Source organism: Oenanthe melanoleuca, chromosome 1A (genome assembly GCF_029582105.1).
Source record: "Oenanthe melanoleuca isolate GR-GAL-2019-014 chromosome 1A, OMel1.0, whole genome shotgun sequence".
Taxonomy (NCBI): domain Eukaryota; kingdom Metazoa; phylum Chordata; class Aves; order Passeriformes; family Muscicapidae; genus Oenanthe; species Oenanthe melanoleuca.
In genome coordinates, this window is record NC_079334.1 from 1,563,534 (window position 1) to 1,585,245 (window position 21,712).

At 39.5% G+C, this 21,712-nt stretch overlaps 1 protein-coding gene across 1 annotated transcript in view; it reads left to right on the forward strand.

Annotated features, from left to right (window-relative positions):
- Positions 1 to 3,892: 3,892 nt before the first annotated feature.
- SLC15A5 (solute carrier family 15 member 5) overlaps positions 3,893 to 21,712 on the forward strand; it is a 33,004-nt gene continuing 15,184 nt past the window's right edge. Inside the window, exons 1-6 of the mRNA XM_056511651.1 lie at positions 3,893 to 4,211; positions 5,815 to 6,037; positions 10,013 to 10,182; positions 11,498 to 11,718; positions 14,133 to 14,319; positions 17,812 to 18,000. Of these exons, the coding sequence (XP_056367626.1) occupies positions 3,893 to 4,211; positions 5,815 to 6,037; positions 10,013 to 10,182; positions 11,498 to 11,718; positions 14,133 to 14,319; positions 17,812 to 18,000 (1,309 nt within the window). The remainder of the gene's footprint in view (positions 4,212 to 5,814; positions 6,038 to 10,012; positions 10,183 to 11,497; positions 11,719 to 14,132; positions 14,320 to 17,811; positions 18,001 to 21,712) is intronic.

Sequence of the window (21,712 nt, forward strand, 5' to 3'; positions counted from 1 at the left end):
ACACCTTTTCCTGGCTTTTCTGAAACCAGTTCTGTTGGACCAGGGATGAGTTTAGAGCAGAAACCCCTCTACCACAAAGCACTTATATATGTATTTTAGACTACTAACCACAGTCTACTAAATGGACTTGAATATAAATGAACTGTCACTATGGGTGAATAGTTGGAAGCATCTTGGATGTACAGATAATATTGTCTCAACTGTGAACTCTGCTTTAGAATCTCATTTCAGCCTCTACCTAAAAATCTATGTGTCAAAAGAAAATATCCTGGGTGCCATCTACAAACTATAACATGACACAAAAAAGCCATCTTTCTACATGATAGAGCTATTTCTAATTTTCCCATTAGACCAAACGACACCATAAAGAATATCTGCCAACAACATGATATAAAACCACACTATGCATCATGAAAAATAATTGCAATTCAATTACTCCTGAATTATAAAACCGTCAGCTAGGTGCAATAAAGACAAAAGCCTTAGAACATATGATAAACTGCTTAGCATAGATAATTATATATGTTTGAACAAAATCCCAGAAATAAAACACATGTGGTTTGAAGGAACAGGATAATCATGCCAAAATAATTCTCATTTATATAAAGGTTTGAGGATCAGCAATTTTAAAACCATCGCCCTGAAATAAAAATTATCAAAATAAATTAGCACTCATAGAGTGTAAAGTAAATTTCTCACTCAGAGAGGTCATGCCCAGCAACTGGGCAAGATACTTTTTTTTTTCTGCCATCTTGCTTTGAGTCTATTTTGCCAAAGTATTCAGTGTACATTCTTGCACTGCTTTAGGTACCATGGAAAAAGCTGTGGAATTCTTGTTTTGTGTCAGTTCTGTGCTTTTGCCACACTCCCTGCTTAAATAAGAAAGAGAGAGGAACAAAAATGACACTGGGGGGAAAGTAGGATTCAAAATTCTGGTGTTGCACTGTCAGCCTTGTCCACATCAATCACGTTTCCACCCTGGATATTTAGCAGGGGCCACAGCCACTGCTGTGAGGATGGGTAACACCTTTCACATGCTCTTTAAAAGAGTAAGAGTAAAGCTGAATTAAATTTACTAAAAAATTAGAGACTGACCTTTCTAGAACACAAACAGAGGTCTAAAGCCACTACTACATTTAGCTAGAAGAACTGTTGTGCTGGACACTGATGTTCTGCCTCTTCAATTTCAGTGTTCACCTCTACAATAAAAACACTGACATTTTTCCCTTGTTGGAGAAAATTGGTAGAAAATTTCAGTTCCAATCTGAAAGCTTAATTCACTTACCTAATATTAATGTGTAGGTTCTAGTGTGAGAAGTAACCTTTAACCTGGGGTGGTAGAGCACCAAATAGCAACTCTTTTATTAATACCCAGATCTCTAGTGGGCTGACATGCCATGTGAGAACAAGTATTTTTATAAACCTCTCTCCAAGATGTGACTGCCACATTTTCAGATTTATAAAGAAGATCTGTTAAAAAAAAAAAAAAGAATGCAAAGTCCTTACTGGCAGACAGAAGTACTGCCAGAAGGGCTGCAATTTGAAATAGCATTTTGTTATTTTGTGTGTCCAGTTCCCAGGAGCCTCAGTATATATAAAGCTCTACATATGTTAATGCAAATAATAGAGGTTTTTCATCAGGCTTTATGCAGTTCTATTATCTTGAGTGAGAATAAGTAAGAATGAGCCAATTGAATACCAGATGATTAAACTAGAATTCACCAGGAAACATGTCAAGTAAATAGACTGACCACCTGTAATTGCTGCAGAAGTGATTAAAAAGCAAATCAATAAAGATCCTATTGTTACATGGAGCTGCACATTCTCCTACCATTAAACACATCAAGCATGCACTGACTGATCTGGGCCTGTCACCACACCCTTATTGATCACATGCAAAGGCAATTCAAAAGTAATCATGAAAATCACCCACTTCCTTCTTTCTGGGGCATTTATAAGGCTCAGTCAATCACTCCCTTCTCCCAGCTTGTAACCCCAAATTTGGGTAAATGAAACCACATGAGGACTAAGAGCCATCCCTGCTCTCTGTGCTGGTTCCCATGATGTGATTCACTGTGAACACATGAGGACAGGTAAACCTGGCACTCTAAAGGAAAGCAGAGTGTTTTATATTCAATTCTATATTAGAGCAAGAGTTTATTTGTTTTCTTATGTTTCCTATCTGATGTTAAAATACAGTTGTATTTGCTTAAAAAAAAAAATCATTATCTTTATGAACAGTTAGATAAAAGTAACTTCATGAAAAGTAGCTTCATGCAACAGAAGATGTGAGCACCTTTGAGGTAAAATACCTGTCCTGTTCTGATTTGGGATTGGCTTCTTTGGGCTTTGATGAAGAAACTAAACTGAGCTATATTTTGATTTCTCTGGTTGGTTTGCTCAAAGGAGGATCATTTTAACTGTCATGGATCAGAAGACAGAAGTAGTTCTTGGCATAAGTCACAGCTGTTTCCATCCCCAGTTGAATGTCTCTGAAAACTGTGAGGTTTTTGCTGTTTGAGTTCTTGCTTTAGACTTGTAATAGACAAAAAAAAATATTTAATTTTAAGAAGCTACCTATTACTACTTTGATTTAAGTTTCAGGGTTGTTAGGCTTTGTGTTTGAGTCACAATTTATTTTTTTTTTAATTATCTTGGAATCTTTATCCATACTGGTTATATACCACTGTTCTGTTTTGTGATGTAGTATTTCTCATATTCTAAATAGATCTGAAGAGGCCAAACTTGAGTAGTTAAGGACAGATGGAAGCAAACAGCAGAACCCATGTCTCAAAAAACACCATCAGAAACGCTGAGAGCTCTGTTTAGAGAAGCTGACCTGCTTTTCCACTTCCCTGTAAAGTGTTTGTGAATTTACATTTGCACGAGGTAGATGTGGGATGCTTCCATTTGTGGGTGGCAGCATTTGGAGCAGGTGTTAGTGATCTTAACGAGCCCCACAAAATGGAGAGGCTGACCTGGGAAATCAGCAGACTTTGCTGTGGGTAAAGTAGCAGGGGCATTATGAAGCACTGTGAGTTTGCTCTAACCCCCTTTCAAGTCTGTAATAGCTTTTGTTGATATGACAGAACACTCCTTGTGCCCCTGCCCCTTCTGGAGCATTGCAGCTACAGGGCAGAATCTGCCTTAAGAAACAGCTGTGGGCTGGGCTGCTTCTAGGTTGCTCTCTTTTCTTTTGATAAAAGATTCAACTTATTTTATTTTGAAATTTGTTTTTCTAATTTAAACCTAGTGGCATTATTTATTTTTATAATTATCTTTATCTGAATTTCAACAAGAAATTGAAAGAAATAGCACAATCATTGGATAATGTTAACCTTAAAAAAAAAAAATCCCTGTCTTTATCTACTTGCTGTTTTTCACTTTTTTTCCTAATTAAAGTATTGGATTATTTTAACCAAATTATTTTCTCAATCTGTTATTTGAAAATGTTAGCTTTCATGTGTGTTTAAACCTTTATCTTTAACATACAGATTGAGTTTAGCATACAGTATTGGATTCACATAATTTAGTAGGTAATACAATTCTAGGGGAAAGTCTTGTTCACCCCCAAATGAACTAATTAAATAAACTGCTTAACTTCCTAGCATTGCTAAATTCAGAAGCTGAAATGTTCATGTAATTCTTTGATTGTTTTGGGTTGTTTTTTTTAATACTCTTTGATCCTATATGTAATATCTCAAAAGTGACAGGTGCCCTAAGAAATTGTAGTAGCAGAGTGTGGAATTCAAAGGGAGAGTCTTACCAGGCTGCTAATGACAGTGGAGGAGCACAGATACATACCTGTAACTCAAGCTGATCTGCTCGAAGGAAAGAAAGAAAAAGACAAGCAGACAGGAGAGAGACCCAGGAGAAGGGATTTTTGAACCACATGGCTGACAAGGAGCACCCACCCCTGCTTGGGAGAGGCAACCACGCTGGAGAGCTGCCTCGAGCCGAGAAGAAGCTGCAGGAGGCCGTGTGTGTGCTGCTGGTGGAGCTGTGCGAGCGCTTCACCTTCTTCGGCATCGTGTGCAACATGATCCTCTTCTGCACGGCCAAGCTGGGCTACCGCAGCCACCAGGCTGCCATGGTCAACATGTGCTTCGTGGGCACCTCCACGCTGAGCCCGGTGCTGCTGGGCTGGCTGGCTGAGCACCTGGTGGGCAGGGTCAGGCTGGTGTGCATCTGCATGCTGCTGCACTTCCTAGGTGGGTCACAGCTGGGGCTGCAGCACTTACTGACTCTGTCACATAAACCTGTTCTTGAGCGTTGTGCCGGGCATCTGTTTTCCCCGACTTGTCTCTTCCTCTGCAAAGTACACTGCAGTGCTTTCACCTTTGTTTTCTGAGTGATTCCAAGGAGGAAAAGCCACGTTTCTGTGTGCATCTTGTGTAGCTGGTGCACAAACTTGTCCCCTCTGAGGTGGGTCAGCTGTTGGTAGGGATGCTCGGCTCTTAAAATTGGTCCCTAAGGTTGTTAGTGTTTGGCAGAAATGCAGGGCTTCAGCCAAACACAGAATTTATAAACTGCCTCCCTGGTGTTAGAAGTAAGATAATATGTAAAGGTGCAAGACTTTGGTACTTAGACAAGAGAAAAAGTATTTAAGAACACACCAGTATAAACAAACTTTGCCTTAAGTATCATTATACCTGCACCGAGGGCTTGCCTTGTGAATCTTCCCTGGATATTATTTTGAGAACTTTTAACAAAAAAAAAAAAAAAGCACTGCTCAAACAAAATCCACCTGTTCTGTAGCTGGTCAGGCATCTTCCATTTCATATTTTGCCTCCTGCAGCAGGGCATCTCCCAACACAATCTGCTGGTTGCTCTGTCAAATTAAACCAAGTTGGTGGAAATGCTTCTTGCTTGAAACAGTTGTTGAGCAAGTCTGATTTCTACAATAGCCAGCCACATTGTTATTTAGGCATGCAACAAAGTTAAAAAAATCAGAGTAATTCCTGAAAAGAATTGAGCTTATTGCAAAACCATTATTCAAGCAGTCTGGGAAAATATTTGCTGTTATGTTCCACTGTTTCTGCCTTGGTATTCTGGTTTAAATCTCTTTCTGCCACTTGTCCTTTCAGTGCATTTCTTAAAGTAGGAGATTGGAGCACAAACACTATTTGATGCATTTGGGTGTTTTAACCAGAACATTTCTTCTTTTGGAGATAAATCATTAAACATTCCTGGTGCATTAAAGTTTGATGTATGGTCATAGTAGTGGCTAATACTGGTGTTGTTGATACATGAATGTATTTTCAACTTAGTGTCCATTAGAACTTAAAAAATCTATCTGAAGCACTTGCTTTGCAGACTAGAAGTAGCAAATGCAACTCCTGGCAGTGCTTCTATAGTTAAATTTTCTGAAAATCATATTTTCTATGAAGCTGCTACAGAAAAAATAAGAAGGAATATTTCCCACCAAAGTTTTGAGAATTTATTTCTTAAATTATGATTCTTATTACAATTCTGGGATTTTTAGAAGATACAAAGAAAGCTGCACTACACTGTGGGATGTTCTGTGGGGTTTTTTGGTTAATTGGTGGTTCAGTTGATAGAAGTGGCTGAATCCTTACAAGCATTTCAGAGGAGGTTTGGTTTCTTGGAGATCCATAGTGATATTGCTTTACTTTACATAGCAACACCCGAAAAGTTTCTGCTTCTCTACAGAATTATTCCTCTCCCTCTTTGCACTTTTCTCTTGTCTATCTTTGATTTTCCACCTGTCTTTTCAACATACCTGCTCTAAAAAAATATAATTCTAATTCTGATTCTAATTCCTTATAAATGACAATTTTCTCTCCATTCCAGGCACAGCACTGTTACCTGTGGTGTCATTCCCCTTTGAAGATGTTTACATTGACAGACGACACATCCTTCTCAGCCTGCCCCAAAGGGAGCAGAAAATCGTGTTTTATTTTGCCCTGCTCACAGCCAGCCTGGGAATAGGAGGCATAAGAGCTGTTGTGTGTCCACTGAGTGCCTACAGCCTCGAGGACTGTGCACCAAAGGAGCTGCTTTCATTTTTCAACTGGTTGGTTATTTCATGTTGGCTAAATATCTGTTGGGAATGATATTGCCTTGAAATGCACTGCTGAAATTCAGATTCTGTGCATGGTGGGTTTCATGGCTTGTTTTTAAGGGCAAAACTTTGAGTTTTGCAAGAGTTTCCAAGAGTTAAAACTTTTCCTGATTTTTCCTTTTGCTGGTACATGATGATCTATTTTGGCCTCCTACAGAAGTGTTCAGTCAGAGTTTTCAGGATTAAACAATTTGCCCAAATACTCAAACCTTGCTAACATTGTTGCTGTTGGAACAACATACTCTGGTTTTCTGCCTTTAACATGGCTATGCCTTTAGGATATTTTGCTGTTGCTCCCTAACAGTGGCAAAATTCACTGATATATTGGGATTTGCATCAGAGTAAATGTTTAGCAGTGACAGGCAGCAGTAGACTGCTGGTTTGCTGGAAGTCAGGATTGTGAGCAGTCTGACTAAACTCAGTAGGGACCTGCTGTATTATTTCAGCTTTGCTGCTGCAGAGTTCTGGCATCTGATAAAACACTTAGCATTTGTATCTTGGTCAAATTATTTTTCGTTCTTTAGGAGAAATTGCTCTTAAAATGTTCTTACAAATCAGGGTTTGGATTTCTTTTTTTTCTTATTATCTATTTATTTCTCCATGTATGACCATGGAGGTCATGTTTGATTATTTGTTTGCCCTTATTTGCCCCTTCTGTAGCTCTGTAGAGAGTGCTGAGTTTTCTGGCTAAACCATGCAGTGAACAAGTTGCAGTGGGACTCTCCATATTCCTGCTTCAAGACAGGGTGAAAGAAAGCCCTCAACTGCCCCCTTTTTTCTCCTTTACATGCATGGTTATTAAAATAAAAACTGAGCACATTTCCATGTTAACAATGCTATGCTGAAGAATCAATGAAGATCTTGGTGGATCAGAACTTTCCTCCTTTGGGGATGGCTTTCCTGGCTATTCTTTTTTCCTCCAATTATGTTAATATCAAGGAGTTTTAAATTAAATCCAAACTTCAGTGAATAAAGTAGCTTTACCAAAGGTGGATGAGACTGTTTCGTTCCTTAGAGCAGATTCTACCTCCTTGACCTGCGCATAGGAGAGAAGACAAAAAAAAATTCCCTCCTTTTTACTCTGAGTTTTAATCCTTAATTAGCAACATCATTTTGATTAAATAAGACTCTGGGGGATTAAGACTGGAGAGCAATCAGTTGTTCTGAAAGATAGCTCTGGAGAGTTTATTGTACTGTGGTCTTAGCCATTCAGAATTGTGTTTAATCAAAGTGACATTTTTCAGTGTTGATTACAAAGGAGATATAATACGAATAAAAAGTTCCTTGGGGGATCCAAATGGGTCCGTTCTTGGAACTTTGGAAATATCAAAAAAGGCACATGTGCAGTTCAAAAAAAATTAATTTTTATGCTGGCACCAAAGGAGGGGCTGTTGGAATGCAATCTCAAAATTTAGAAAAATGGGGGGTTCATTCTAAGCATTTTTAATGTCATTATATTCCTCAGAATAGAATCACTTTTTCTTGGTAGCCTGTTCTCTCTTGGTGTGATGGGTGTTTGTTGTGGGATTGAGTTTCAAAATTATGTAAAATAGGATGGCATACTCTTGATGAGTTAGGGTCTGATCCAAGTTCTGTTTAAAAAAATCAGAATTATTGAATTAAAGATTGGGTTAAAAGTCCTGGTAATTACCTGCTTTCTAATTGAATCCTTCAAGAAGATTGCTTGGCACATCTTAGGACTTGGTTCTAACCTGCAGGACCTACTATGGCTCTGACCTTATAAATAAATAGAATATACAAATTCTAAGTGAAGAAGCAGCTTGGATTCTGTTGGATTAAATTTTTCTGGAGCCCTCTGTATTTCCAGGGTTAAGCTTATGGACTGGTACTATTTTGCAGCAGGAGAAATGCATTCTGTCTGTGGGGGCACAGGATGAGAGCAAAGGGTACAGTGAGAATGAGCAGAGCTGTGTCTTGTCTCACAGACTTGTAGAAATCTGCAGAGAACATTGGACCAATGGTGTTTTCCACCCTCACGCTCTCTATTTTGTTTCCACATATTGTAGATCAATTTTAGCCCTTTTCCCCCAATATACTTTACTTTGACTTTTAAAATTTTTTTTCCACCTCTTTGGGATTTCTTTTCCCCCCACTTTGTTTTTACAGAAAACTCCATAGTCATTCTGAAAAACTGACCTCCTCCTACAAAGATGTATCAACAAAAACAAAACAATAAGAATCACCTGGGTGTTACTTCTTTAAAGTTTTCACCACAAATGCATTTCTGTAGAAAGTTTCAAGAAGAATATTAGGTTTATGTGGGCTTGTGGCATTTAAGTTTGTATCTGGGCTGTGTTCTTGAGATGAACCTCTCAAGTTGACTTTTGGCTCTCCTTGTGAAGAGCCCTCAGAGTGCTGAAGCTTCAGGAAGGAGCTCTTACCTGCAAAACTGGGCAGGCTATTCAGTTTGATGTATCTAACTCATCTTCCATGCCCTGATGTGAGCTCTGGGACCCTTTATGTAATAAAGGCAGGAATACTGATCTGCTGCTGTCAGTAGGATATGAGCACATCCCAGAAATCTGGTGTGTGTGTTGGGATTAGTTCATCTTTCTTGGTTTGGCTGGAGGGATTGCTAAACACATTGGTTGGGGTTTTTTATCTTCTCATTTTTGTAAGAGGACAGGAACTTCATGTTTCAGTCTTAATGTACATTGCTATGCAGCAGTGAAAAATCCAAGTGCTCTCCTGTACTCCAGGGTTTTCCTTGGATGCTCCTATTTCCAGTCAAATGCTCATAGAGTCATGGAGAATGTCAGGACTTCAGGTAGCTCAGGCACACTTTAGAAATTTTGGAAAACAGCCACTGAAGCTTCTCACTTGAAAATTGTCAGTTAAGAATTGGTTCAAAACTTTTACACAAGTTCTAGCCAAATGAACCATGTAATTATATATTTTTAAAATCTTTAGTTGAATGGGTCAATATTTTTATGTACAAAATCCCTTCAACTGTATCATCATCGAGTAATATAATTTTGTCACTGACAATTCTAGATTCATTATCCCAAATACTCAAGATCAAACACAATGCATGATGCAGAAGTGGCACTGAACAAGAAAACAAACTTTGCTTCTGCCAGTAATGTGCATTAAGCTTTATAATTGTGTATTTCACCTTTAAATGAAACCATTTTGCTGTGGCTCCAGCAAAGGCAAAGGAATCTGTTCTTGCAGTCTCTTCCAAACTTTACTCTTTGGCACATTGGGACAGTTCTGCTCAATAATTGTGCTGTCTTCAGGGGTTCCAGGCTGCAGCAGGAGGTCACTAGAGGCATGCCCTCTGCTTCCAGGAGGGTGTGATTTATCCTTTGCATGTCTTCTGTGATTAGGAGGGGCTCAGTACTAACTTGGGAAGCACCCCTACTACCAATTACAGAGAATATTGTGTTGGGGAACCTCCTTGTCAAGATATTCCAGAAGCCAACAAAAATTTAAGCTAAGCCTTTAAACTAATAACTGATAAATTAAATTTTAATACTTCTTACAGTTGTTAACATTTAATATTTCTTAACCAAAGGGTGGTGGCATTAAGACATTTCTCTCTTAAGCTTGAAGCATATGATTTGATGATATTTCACACACAAAGCTTGTTACCAGATAGTAAATGTGCAAATGGTAAATGTTGATGTATTTAATTAATGTCACCCACAAGAATATTTCCAGTACCAGACTGATAATTTGTTCAGCTCTGCTGCTTTAGTACACTTACTTTAATCATATACCTCTTGGAGCTGAGACATTTGAGTGAAAATCTGTTTTAATTGCTTTGCTAATGTGTGCATGGTACTGATGCTGTCCATGATTACTATACTTAACCATGCCTTTAATTGGATGTTTTAATCTTCTGTAAAGGCTTTTATATTATTCAGCCTCTCCACTTTTCTCTCTCTCGTCTGTGTGTTGCAGGTTTCACTGGCTGGTTAACTTGAATTCAGCAGTGGTCTTTGTCAGCATTTCTTACATCCAGCAGTCTGTGGCCAGGAACCTTGGCTTTCTTATCCCATTTGTGTCTGGGCTTATGGCCATGATCACAATTCACATGGTTCGGGGTGACATGATTTACAGACCCAGAACAGGTAAGAGGCAGCTCTGTCTTAGGCAGTATCTTTAGAGATTGCTTTCACAAAAGAAATCAACTGTATATCTGAACTAATACTTCCATAACTCTGCCCTGCTTGGTTGGAGATATTTGGGTTTTAGCCTTCCAACCACATTACTGCTCCTTATTCCCTTCTTGTGAATGCCAGAACTCCAATGTAGGGCAAAGCAAAATAAAATTTGTCTAACTTGAAACATCCCATTACAAGCTCTGCCAATGAATGGATCTAATGCCAAATTTCCTGTTGTCTTTTATTTATTTCTGAAACGAACACTGCTTTCAGAAGAGTCCCAGGTACCACTTGGTTGCTGGTTAGCTTCTTAGTCAATTTACTCTGGAATTCTGCACTTCTTTTTTTTTTTCTTTTCATCTTCAGATTTATTTTAAGAGTAAAATAATCTAGGTCTGAAGCTTAAACATCACTTGCAATGAGAGGTGAAAATAGTTGCCTGGTGCAGTCCTCCGGAACAATAAAATGTCTAGCAACTCTCTATTTGCAGCTTTTAATATGCTATTTCAGCTTTTACTCCATAGTGAAAACATTCTGCAGGTTAATACCCCACAGCCAGGGAGTTTTAAATATTAGTGTATCTAATAAAATGCCTTTACTTAGCACCCTAAAGCAAGTGCTTCCAGAAGGTGTCAATTGATATTTCTAGAAAATCATTTCCACATCAGAGATCACAGGATGAAAATGTCTCCCTACTATCTTAGTTCACTTTGGGTTTTGGAAAGTATTTATTTATAGACACTCATCTTAATCTAGTGCTCCAGCACTCAGAAAGCATAGAACTGCTATAACCCCTATTTGCATGGATGGAAATTTGCCAAAGGTAAATGAACCTGCATTCCCAAACCTGAAGCTAACAGTTTTGTGGTCATTCTACTTTTATTTCATTTGAGGACCAAGTTAGCAATTCCTGAACCCAGTAACCCATCAATAAGTTTTGATATGCCAAGAACTAGACTGGAAACTCCTCTTTTGTCCTGCGTGCTGCTTGGAAGACTTGAGATGAAAATTTTGGCTTTTAAATTTCATCCATGAAAATTCTCTTAACTCATCAACTGTTTTTTGAATTCCTTTTTCTCCTTACTTTGCTACTGCCCCTTCCTTGCTACTGGCCTTCAGCAGGCATTCAACAGCCATCCAATAGATGGCAAGAAAAAACAAAGGAAATTAACACTTTAGCTGCTCAACCAGAGAAGCACATTGTGGTGTGTTGAATAGCTTTTTGTTCACTTTGACAGCAGGTGAAGCCCCGCTGACGTGCAGTGTCTGTGCTTGCTTGCAGCCAGCTCCCTGCTGACAGCTGTCGGGGTGATGTGCAGCGCCCTGCGGACGGGCTGCGCGCACCGCCACTATCTCAGCACTGCCACACCCAGCTGGCTGGACCTGGCCAAGGAGAACCACGGGGGCCACTACAGTGAGAGCCAGGTGGAAGGCACAAAGTCACTCACCAGGCTCTTCCCCTTGTTCGCTTTCCAGATCCTGTACAGGATGTGCGTCATGCAGGTGGGTGCACGGCTTTTCAGCAAACATCTTGAAATAGGCTCTGACATGGGTTTAATGGTCCCTCTAGATCTGTTTTTATAAATGTTGCTTTGCCAGCTGATCAGCCTGGCAAAGTAGCTTTAATTGCCTAAGAATATACCTTGCTGTAGCCTCTGATCTCCTCAAATAATGAAAATTGGCTTGGTCAAGGCCCATTAAGAAGCTGAGTGTTTGCTACTCCTTTCTTGGGATCTTTTTACTGACTGAACCATCCTGTTGTCCTCATGACACTCAGGATCAGTGCTCTTGAAAAATGTAATTTTCCAACTTCTAAGTGTTCCCTCACTTTTGGGGAGAGGTAGAAAAATCTTTGTTTGCTGTTTTGGTTGCACGTTTCTGCTACTGTTTTGACAGGCTTGTGTGGCTGTTGTACCCACAGTGGAAGTGGGTGGGTTTCCATTCGTGGGAAGCAGCCATCCTTTCTCAGCTCCTCTGTGTGATATAAGTGTAAATGTGTCAAGAAGCTTCTGGAGCTGAGAGGATTTCCTCAGGTTCCTTTCTGTATGGATGATCCTGGCTGAGCAGGAGCTGGAGGCAGCTTAGTTGCCCTTTGGCAACTGGAAGGAAGAGTTTATGAGCCAGCTTGGAAATTAATTTTTACTCATTGGTGTTAAAATGCTGCTTAAGGAAATTCTTACTAATATTGTGGCATATACTGCTTCACTGGCATTTCCTCATGCCACCTTTCCATGTTCTCATCCATCTGCCTCATTCTTTTTCCTCTTCCCTCCCTGATTCTTTCCCTCCCCCCAAAAGCACAAAAAATCCCAAGCAAACAAAAAAAAAAAAAAATTGAAAAACCAACAAACACACGTACATGACCAAGGTTATGCATTAGTGACCACATGAAAATTAAACAGATATTATCATTTAGCAAGTTTATTACAAAGTATTTATCTAGAAAAAATAGATATCTTTCCACTGCTGAAGTAAATGAATCCTTTGGCAGAATTTCCAATAAGTTTAAGGCTCTTTTACAAACTCAGAGATAGATCAGTATCTTTTTTTGTAAAGATTAATAGTATTTTCTTCATATTAACAGCTTTCACTGCCTGTGATTCATAGTGATGATATTTTAATTCCTATTAAGAAGTTAATTCTTACTTGCAATAAGCATTGGAAAAGGGAACCAATAAAACTTGACTCAGTTCTAAACATACATAGTTCTGTTGCTATTTATTCTCCCTTTTACAATTTACACTTCCTTTTGGAGGAGGAATGTAGTTGAAAAATATTTTTAAGAGTTAGCATTGAAGTAATTCTTAATCACTGAACAGACTTTCAGTGAGTAGGGTTGACTATAACCATTGATGAGAAACCCTACATGAGCTCAGGTAACAACTATACATTAATATTCAGACAGCTATAAATCAGCAATATTCTATCTGGATTTCAATCACTGATCATATTGAAGAGTGTGCAGCATGCTGCAGAAATGCAGAAGTCAATAAAAACAGATACAGGGTAAATAATCCAGTCCTAGGTTGAGTTCTTTCATGATGATGCTCTGTGAATTGCTTAAGTTGGAGTTTTCCAGTCTGAAAAAGAGTGGATTATGGCTCCCTACTGCACATGAAATTTGTTCATCAAGCTTCCTCAAAAAAATCCCAGACAAACAAACAAAAAACCCCAAAATTCTACAAATCTGTTGGTAGAAGCCATTGGGATTTTGATTTGACACTTTATATAAACTCAGCAGCTCTTTGGTGTAGCCTCACACAAGCAGGAGGAATTATTTGCTTTTGTAAGTGAGGGAGTCTTACAAATCTACTTAATTGTGTGCCCTGTTGGGCTGCCACTGGGAGGTTCCTCATCTGCTTCTTTTTGTCTTTGGTTTTCGTTCCCCCAGGTGAAAGGAATCCTCTGTAAGTGCTCTGACTGTGAGTTCCATTCAGCTGGTTCCAAGGCTGTACCCAAATCTTCATTCCCTGTAGCTTTTAAAGTGCTCTTACCTTGAGCACACAATCATAAGTCCAAAATCACTCTGTGCCTGGCAGTTCTAAAATCAAATTACTCTGTGCTTTGCTGTTTTAAGATTCTGTTCTGTCAAACACTGTCTGGGTGAAGTGACTGAAGTTTTGGGTGGACTTATTTAGTACATTGGCTGATGGCTCTAATTAGGGATGATCAAATAGACTTTTAGACTGTTGCTTAATTTGTTAAATGTAGGAGAAAATCTTATGAAAGGGAAATGTTATGTTCTGGCAGAGAGCAATATTGTCACTGTCTGAAAGGCTTTCTTCATGAATGCTCATTCCTTTTTTTGCCAGCAGGTATTTGCTTTTATGTGACTTCTTCAGAAGGAAAAACTTGGAGTGGTTTCCAAATATAGTGAAAATCTTATGCATGGACTATGGTTTTATCCTTCAATACAGATTCCTTCAGGATATTATCTCCAAACCATGAATTCCAACTTGCACTTTGGTGGATTTTTCTTGCCAGTTGCAGCAATGAACGTGATAAGCATCGTGCCACTACTGATTCTTGTTCCTATTCTGGAGTGCATTAACTCATGGCTCTTTAGCTCCAAGGACACTGGACATTCTCCAACAATTTACATTGGTATGTAAAAAATACGTGTGTTTATACAGATTTAATGTCTTTTCTGTTTTTGAAAAAGAAATTTCAGTGGGATGGATGATCCTAGACAATTATATGTTATATAAATGTTAAGATGGACTTGGTTTGGGATGATGCTCAGAAGTAAATATGTTTCAAAGGAATTATTGAACAAAAACAGTCCTGAAAACACTTAGTACATAGTAAGAAAAAAGTATAGGTTTTGTGTAGGACAGGCTCCTCTGACTGAGAAAAATTTTAAACTGCACTCACAAATAACTAGGGGTCATCCTATGAAATTGGTATTGGAGAGAAGCAGTATTAACTATTTATGCCTGAGAATTGCTTTGACTTGGTTTTCTTCTATGCTTCTTTATCCATTAGCTTTTGGAAAGTAAATTTAGATTCCAAGTATTTTTTAGAAATTAAAAATCCCTTCAGTTAGTTGCTCTCTGATGCTGGCAAAATGTGTTGCTCAAAATGATGAGTTTGGAATCAGATAACTCAGGAGTAAAGGTTGTGTTTTTCTGTGATTTTTATGCTGTAAGTGCATTATTGTTAAGACTACAGCTCATAAGAGAAATTGTGTTACCATTAGAAGAATTTCTTCCAGACTCTGCAGTTGCATCATGAATGAAATAAAAGTATCTAGGCTAATTCTGGCTGTGCAATAGGCTTTTTTTTAGAATGGATGAGAAAAAAACATTCAGCAAACTATGCAAAACAATTGGGTTTGTCACTGGCTGCTGTTCCCATTGAACAGCCTGAATATTTCACAGGTGGAAGCTCACTGGGAGAGGTTCAGTCTGCTTCCCCAGCACTAGAGTTTCCATTAGAATGTCTAATATGAGGTAATTGTTCAAGTGTTTAGTATTTTCATTATTAAAATCCTTATTGACCCCTCAGTCACAGCAAAAAGGCATCTCCAAAGGTCAAGTGTTACCTCACAGAATTGGTACAAGCAAGTTTTCCCTGCTGTAGATTGATACTCATTCCAGAAAAATTCATAGCCTAGAAGCAATGGCAACTTTAATGAGAGTTGGGCTACCTTCTCTCTTGACACTAATGTGGTTTCTTTTATTTATTTGTTTTTTAATTACCCCCAAACCTCTTATGTTGTAGGATCTGGAGAGATCCTCTGCATCACTCCTCAGATGTCAGCTCCATGTCGTACCAGCAGTAAAGCAGCTTCCATTCTGCATTCACTTAAAACTGTTCCCTTTCACAGATACTCTCATTAAACTTCCCTCATTTTTTATCTTCCAGTCTGCATTGCAAACCTCAGATGAAAATATTTATAAACCCCTATTTTCTCAGTGTGCTGCTATTAATTCAGTGCCCCATGGCAGGCAGCACAGCGAGTACTGACACACACAGAGGTATTAATCTGACTAAATTAGCCTAATTAAGAGTGTTATTAAGTTTTATACAAACCAGAAGCATATAACACAGCAGGTTGCAATTAGCCTAGTTTTTAAAATAACATCTGCATTAAAACACAAAAAGCACATTCAGATAATCATTTTCCTTTAAACCATGGAAATTTCAAGTTGGTATTAATGCTCTATCCTGTTATGTTAAACAGCATTAGAATATATGCAGTGGTTTATTCTTAATGGGTTCATTTATCAAAACAGGCTCCTGTTAGGGGTGATAAACTACCTGAGGCATAAAAATACCTGTGAGTACAGGCAATGGCTTCAGATATCCAAGTATATGACTGCACCTGCAAGTATGGTAGACCTCTAAGTGCCAATATTTTTGCCAACAGTTAATTAGGTTCTCAATTATTTTCAGCAACAAAATTGGAAGTATAAATAGGAAGTTGGTGTTAAGCCAGCCTGTGAATGTATTTTAATTTGATTCTCGTAAGAAGAAGAAATTTAAATAGTTTTCTGGAAATTTTCAGCATGTTATTCTTAAGTTTTCAAGGATGAACCACATAGATAACTGAAATATCTCATTGCTCTGTATTAAGGGTCTACATAAAAACTGGAATCTTCTTCTCTCTATAGTTGGTTAATTCATAAAGGTCCAATACAACCTTAGTCTCTATATAACACAAAGAACCTTGTCCCAGAATCACCCCCAGTCATTCCAAGCCAGTCATTTTAAAGAGGACTGAAGGGACAAGAGTAAAGATGAAAACCATACCTCCAAGGTTCTTGGCTTTTTTCCTCTGCCACATAAAATCTTGAGGGAGGAAAAAAAAAAAAGGTAAAATTTTTGAGCACCCAGAGGTTACTTTTTCAGAAATGTATTGGCTTTTAGTAAAGGAAAATGCTTCAAGTTTGTTGCACAGTTAGGAATACTGAACTGCTGGAGGTTTCTTTAGTACCGACATAATTTTTCACTGGGAGAACTCGTGATCTAGATGACTACAAGAATCTCCTTGAGGGCTTTATACCTGACTGTGATAAGGTGCATTGGCCAGAAAATGCTGCTGAATTCCCTCCTGTCATCAATTTTCAAGCAATAATTCATTGATATTCTCATTAAGCACTAGAGGAGCTTTAAACAGCAAAAGAGCTTCCAAGGCTCAGGTTAGGCAGGGGGTTTGGATATTTAAAGCTGTGAACATCAGGAAAACTGTGCTAGAAGAAGGGTGTGAGTTTGGTGCTGAGAGAAAAAACAGAGGCCTCCAAAAACACAGCAAGGCCACTTAGCTATATGAGTTTTTCATCTCTGCTGTCCTGACACTCAAAAAGACAAAGTGTATATGTGTTATAAATATAATGTGAAACAAAAGCTTTTGGCTGTTGATGTTCAATTTGATAAGTGTAGCAGCTACCAGTCATGAAAGCTTGGTAAGAAAGACTTAGTCCAAGAATTTGTGCCAAAACTGTTAAAAGCAACCAAGTTCTCCTCTCGTTATGGTTTAGAAATGCTGGCAAATCAGAATTTTAGTCAAAATCAATGGGAGCTCAAACCATTAGAGGTAAAGGTAATCCAGGTTCAGAGTGTTACTTGGAAATTTTGATTTCTTTGTGTTTTTCTTTTCTGATATGATACAACCATTTCATACTACCAACATCAAGAAATATAAAATAATACATTTTAATGTTATTGTCTATGCAATGAATGAAGAGTGGGGTAGTTATAACACATCCAAGTTTTGGAAGAATTTCCTGCAGCCTGGTAGTTTTGTTCCTACCCTTTCTCTTGTATAATATTGAAGGACATTTGCCTCTCTTTTCTCCTCTTTCTCCCTCAGTCTTCAAGTAAAAGGTAAAAGTTGTTTGTGACTTTGGTCTTCAGAAAAGTTTCTCCTCTCTCATTTATTCTGAACTCTGAAACTGTCTCTGTGCTGAGCTGGTGTTCTTGTGCCATGTGTACAAAGCAAACACTCTTTATTCATGTTTAGGTGTTCAGAAAAAATGAATTGGGGTGGGGGTAGGAAATTTCTTTTGCATTTCTTAGGAGTTTGTTTCACTCTGAGCCCACGATGGCCTGTAAGTGCAGCCTTGGTGAAAGCTCTCTGTGCTCTTTACCCAGTTGTAGGTCACTTCTGTGCTGCACTCTCTGTGATGGTTGCTGGCTTCTCTGAAATCCACCGAAAGCACTTCCCCCAGGTGGAGCAGACCCTCTCCAAGGAGGTTCTCCTGGTCTCCTCCATGCCCTGCTTCCACCTGGCTCCTCAGTACATCCTGCTTGGAGTGGCTGAAGCCCTGGTAACTCCCTCCTGTAAGTAAAATCAAACGGGCTCAAGCAAGGGTATCCTGATTCTGAGAGAACTAAAATAATTACTGTGATCTGATATTTTATCCCTGGCTCTCTTCCATGGGCTTAATGAGCAGATCTGTACTTTACCTGCATCAGAGAAGCATCATTTGTCTTGCTGGCTGTAAGTCAGGGTGAGCAGAGATGTTCCAGAGTGACTGGAAGGGAGCAGAGTGCAGACAGGTCCTGGGTGGTACAATCTCCTCTTTGCTCTTGGAGCTGAACCTGCTTCAGGCAGGGGCTGGGCTGGAGGAGCTCCTGAGGCTCCTTCTGACCTGAGTGCTCCTGTGATGGTTTTATTGAGGTGGAACCAAACACCTGTCAGAGCTGAGCTGTGGCTGTGCTCTGTGACCACCTTAAAGGCCACAGTCAGAGCGAGGTGAGGCAATGGAGCACCTTTTATTTTTGGGGCCAGCTACTAGAATGATTACATTTTTCAGTGGCACAGAGCACGTGTGGGCAGGTGACAGTGACAGGTTACCCTGAAGAATAGTGTAGGCAGCTGCAAGGTTTCTGTCAGTGCTCCAACTGGGAGTCATGAGAACATGCCTCCACAGATATCACATTGTGACATGGAGCCAGAGATGAACCCACCTGTTTTTCAGAGCTCAGCTTGTGCCTGCCATCCACACATTATGTAATAACTCTTGATTGTGAGTCTGAACCTTTCCTGCTTTCTATAATTTACTTTTCTGTGTCTACACTGATATTTGAGGCTTATTTTCTTCTGAGGAGCATGCAGAGTGCTTACCAATGTTTTACCTTGCAGAGCTTTAAAAAAAAAAAATGTTAGTATTATAAAAATAATCTTAGCAGTATTCACTTAGAGACACAGGTAAAGTAATTGACTGGTTGATCTCTGCAGGCATTTAATTCTATGGGTTGAGTGTCTCTTGTTCCAGCACAACCCCAGAAATGTTCAGGTTTTTATTTGAGAGCAGGAAATAACTTCAGTGTCTCAGCTTCATTCTTATACCCTGAGACTGCTGAGAGCTGTGGGTCACAGTCTGTCACTAAAAAGGTAATTTTCCCTAGTTTTAAATACTTAGCACTTTCATAATGCCTCTTCATCTGATAGCTCTCAAGTACTTAACTGAGACAGGTTTCTAGGCAGGTAATTTGGTTTCTAGGTTACAGGCTAAGTGTAACTGAAAACTGTGACCTTCTCTGTTTAGCTTAACAAAAAGAAGGTTAGGAGGTGACTTGCTTACAGTCTTCTCATGCAAAAGCATGAGAAGAATATTGCTGGTAGAATAAGGCCTTTTAATCTAGCACACTGGGACACAACTGCAGTCCAATGACTGCAAGATTACATTAGTCTTTAGAAAAAAAAATAAAACTCCATCTTAGGGGTTTTCTTCCCTTTTATTTTTTTTTTTTTTTTAAGATCTTTTTTAAAGGATTGTGGTTAGAATTCCTTAGGAAGAAAAGCTGTCCTTCCCCATTAAAGTGGAGATTAAGCATCGTGCTTAGAGCAGCAGTGAGAGGTGTGACATAAGGACCCAGCTAAATGGGGCTAAGTCTGAATGTGAGACTTGCAGGCTAAAAGCTAAAGGGAGGTGCCTAAAACAAAATATTGCTGTATCTGATGGGGGAAGAGGGCCTCCATTGGTGGCACAAATTGTTTGGAGTGTCCTGGCAGGGCAAGAGGGCTGTCTGCAGTCTGGTACTTGAGCTGCAGCTGGAGAAGAGCCTGGCTCTCCCCCAGGTCTTGCCCTGTATCAGAGCCCAGTGTGGGTGGCTGAGGGCCACTGAACCATCTCCAGCAGCCCTCAGGCTCTGCTTTCAGCCTTCTGAACTGAGCTCTGGCTTTCTACTTTAGTGTGAACTGAATTTCTGCTCAGATACCATTCAGTGAATCCATGGATATTAGTGACAGCCCGGACACAAAGAGTTGTCTCACCTTTCCTGACATTTTACTGCCTTTCATATGCAGAATTCAAATTTAATTATAATAATTTACTGGACCTGAAAGTACATGATCCAAGCTGAAGAGGGAAATGTTCATTCTTTTCAGCAGAGGGGAGAAAGATGATATCTCATTTCTGAAGAGCTTGGTTAGAGAAGTTAGATTTGGCACATTGAACTCTTCATCTTCATTAGGATCTCTCATACTGAGAGAGAAAAGAGAAGGCTTCAAGGTGACCAAATTGTGTCATTTCAGTACTTGACCAGAGCCTACAAGAGAACTAGAGATTATTTACTGGGGCATCTAGGACAAAGGACATGGGTATGTAGTACAGGACAAAGGTGAAGAGGTTCAGACTGAGTAGGTTTAAATTAGATATCAAGAGGGAATTATTTACTGTGAGGTTTTGGCACAGGTTAGCCAGAGAAGCTGTGACTTTCCCATCCCTGGCCATGTTAAAGGCCAGGCTGGGCTCTCAGTAGCCTTGTTTACTGCAAGGTGTCCTTGCCCATAGCAGTGGGGCTGGAACTGGATGACCTTTAAAGTACCTTCCAACCCAAGTTATTCTGTAATTTGGTTCCTGATACTTAGAACTGTGTTTGTACAATATATTCCATTATCTTGTTGACAGGAGTTTTTGAATAATCATCTGCTTCAGGTGGCATGAGTATCTCTTAGAATAATATCTGCCACTTAAAAGTTAAAATAAAATGGTGTTGCTCTCCTCCACAGTGCCACAAAGTTCTCCCTAGCCTTTGACAGGCTGAATTTGTAACCCTAGCCTGGTTTAAACCAGGAAACTCCAGCTCTGTTAGTTAGAGGATATATTGGGGATGGCTTTGCCCACTGATAAAATGCAATAGTCTCCAGGGGGAAATGCAGCAGCTGTTTAATAGTTCCAGCAGCACTGTGGGGAAGGGGAGGATTGGAGCAGGCTATTGAAGCAGCAGGGGTAATTTAGGTAAGTAGGATGCAATTACCCAGGCTGAATTTGACCAAGATGCATGTTTTGCACCCCTGCTTTTAGAAGGGAGGGACAACCAGAAACTTTGAAGTCTCTTAGTGTCTCAAGTTAGCTGTGCAATGCTTCAGACTGTTGCATCCCCAGATGGTGTCCCAGGCTCACCTGCTTTCTCTTGCCCTCAGGCTTCTGGTTCCTATTGTGAATGTGGAAGAAAACAGTCTCTGGTATTTTTTCTTTCATATGTTTCAAAGCTCTCATTTGGACATCCAAATTTAAAATGGTGTAAGATAGTGATTGCAGAGTTTCATTTGTATTCAGAGGTGCTTTAGACAACTCAGGATCCAAATAGGAACTTCTGCTGGAGGTCATTCTAATTCAACTAATAAAGCAGGTGGGGAGACTCAAGGGTTGGGAGTAAAAGTGTGGAGGAGAACTCAAGGAGTGAAATTAGGAAACAGAAGTTTTTTGATGATCAGTGAAAACTGCACAAAAAGAACAGCTATCATAAAGTCTTGCTGTTACAGCCAAATTACAGCTGGTGGGATTATTTATAGCCATCCATGCTACAGCAGCATGCTACAGCTTCCCCTCTCCACCAAAGCTGTTGCTGCTTCTGGTTCAGCCTTCTGGCAAGAAAGTGAAGAATAAGGTCTTAAAAATGAGCCAGTGAGCCTGGGGGTTGCACTCTGGGGAGCAGGAGCATTGTCCAGCCTTAAGGTAAAGCAAGCTAACTGTCCAAATTAGGGCAGAGCTCTAGATTTTGGAGGTATTTACTAGAGGCTGTGCTGCACTGGCTCAGACAT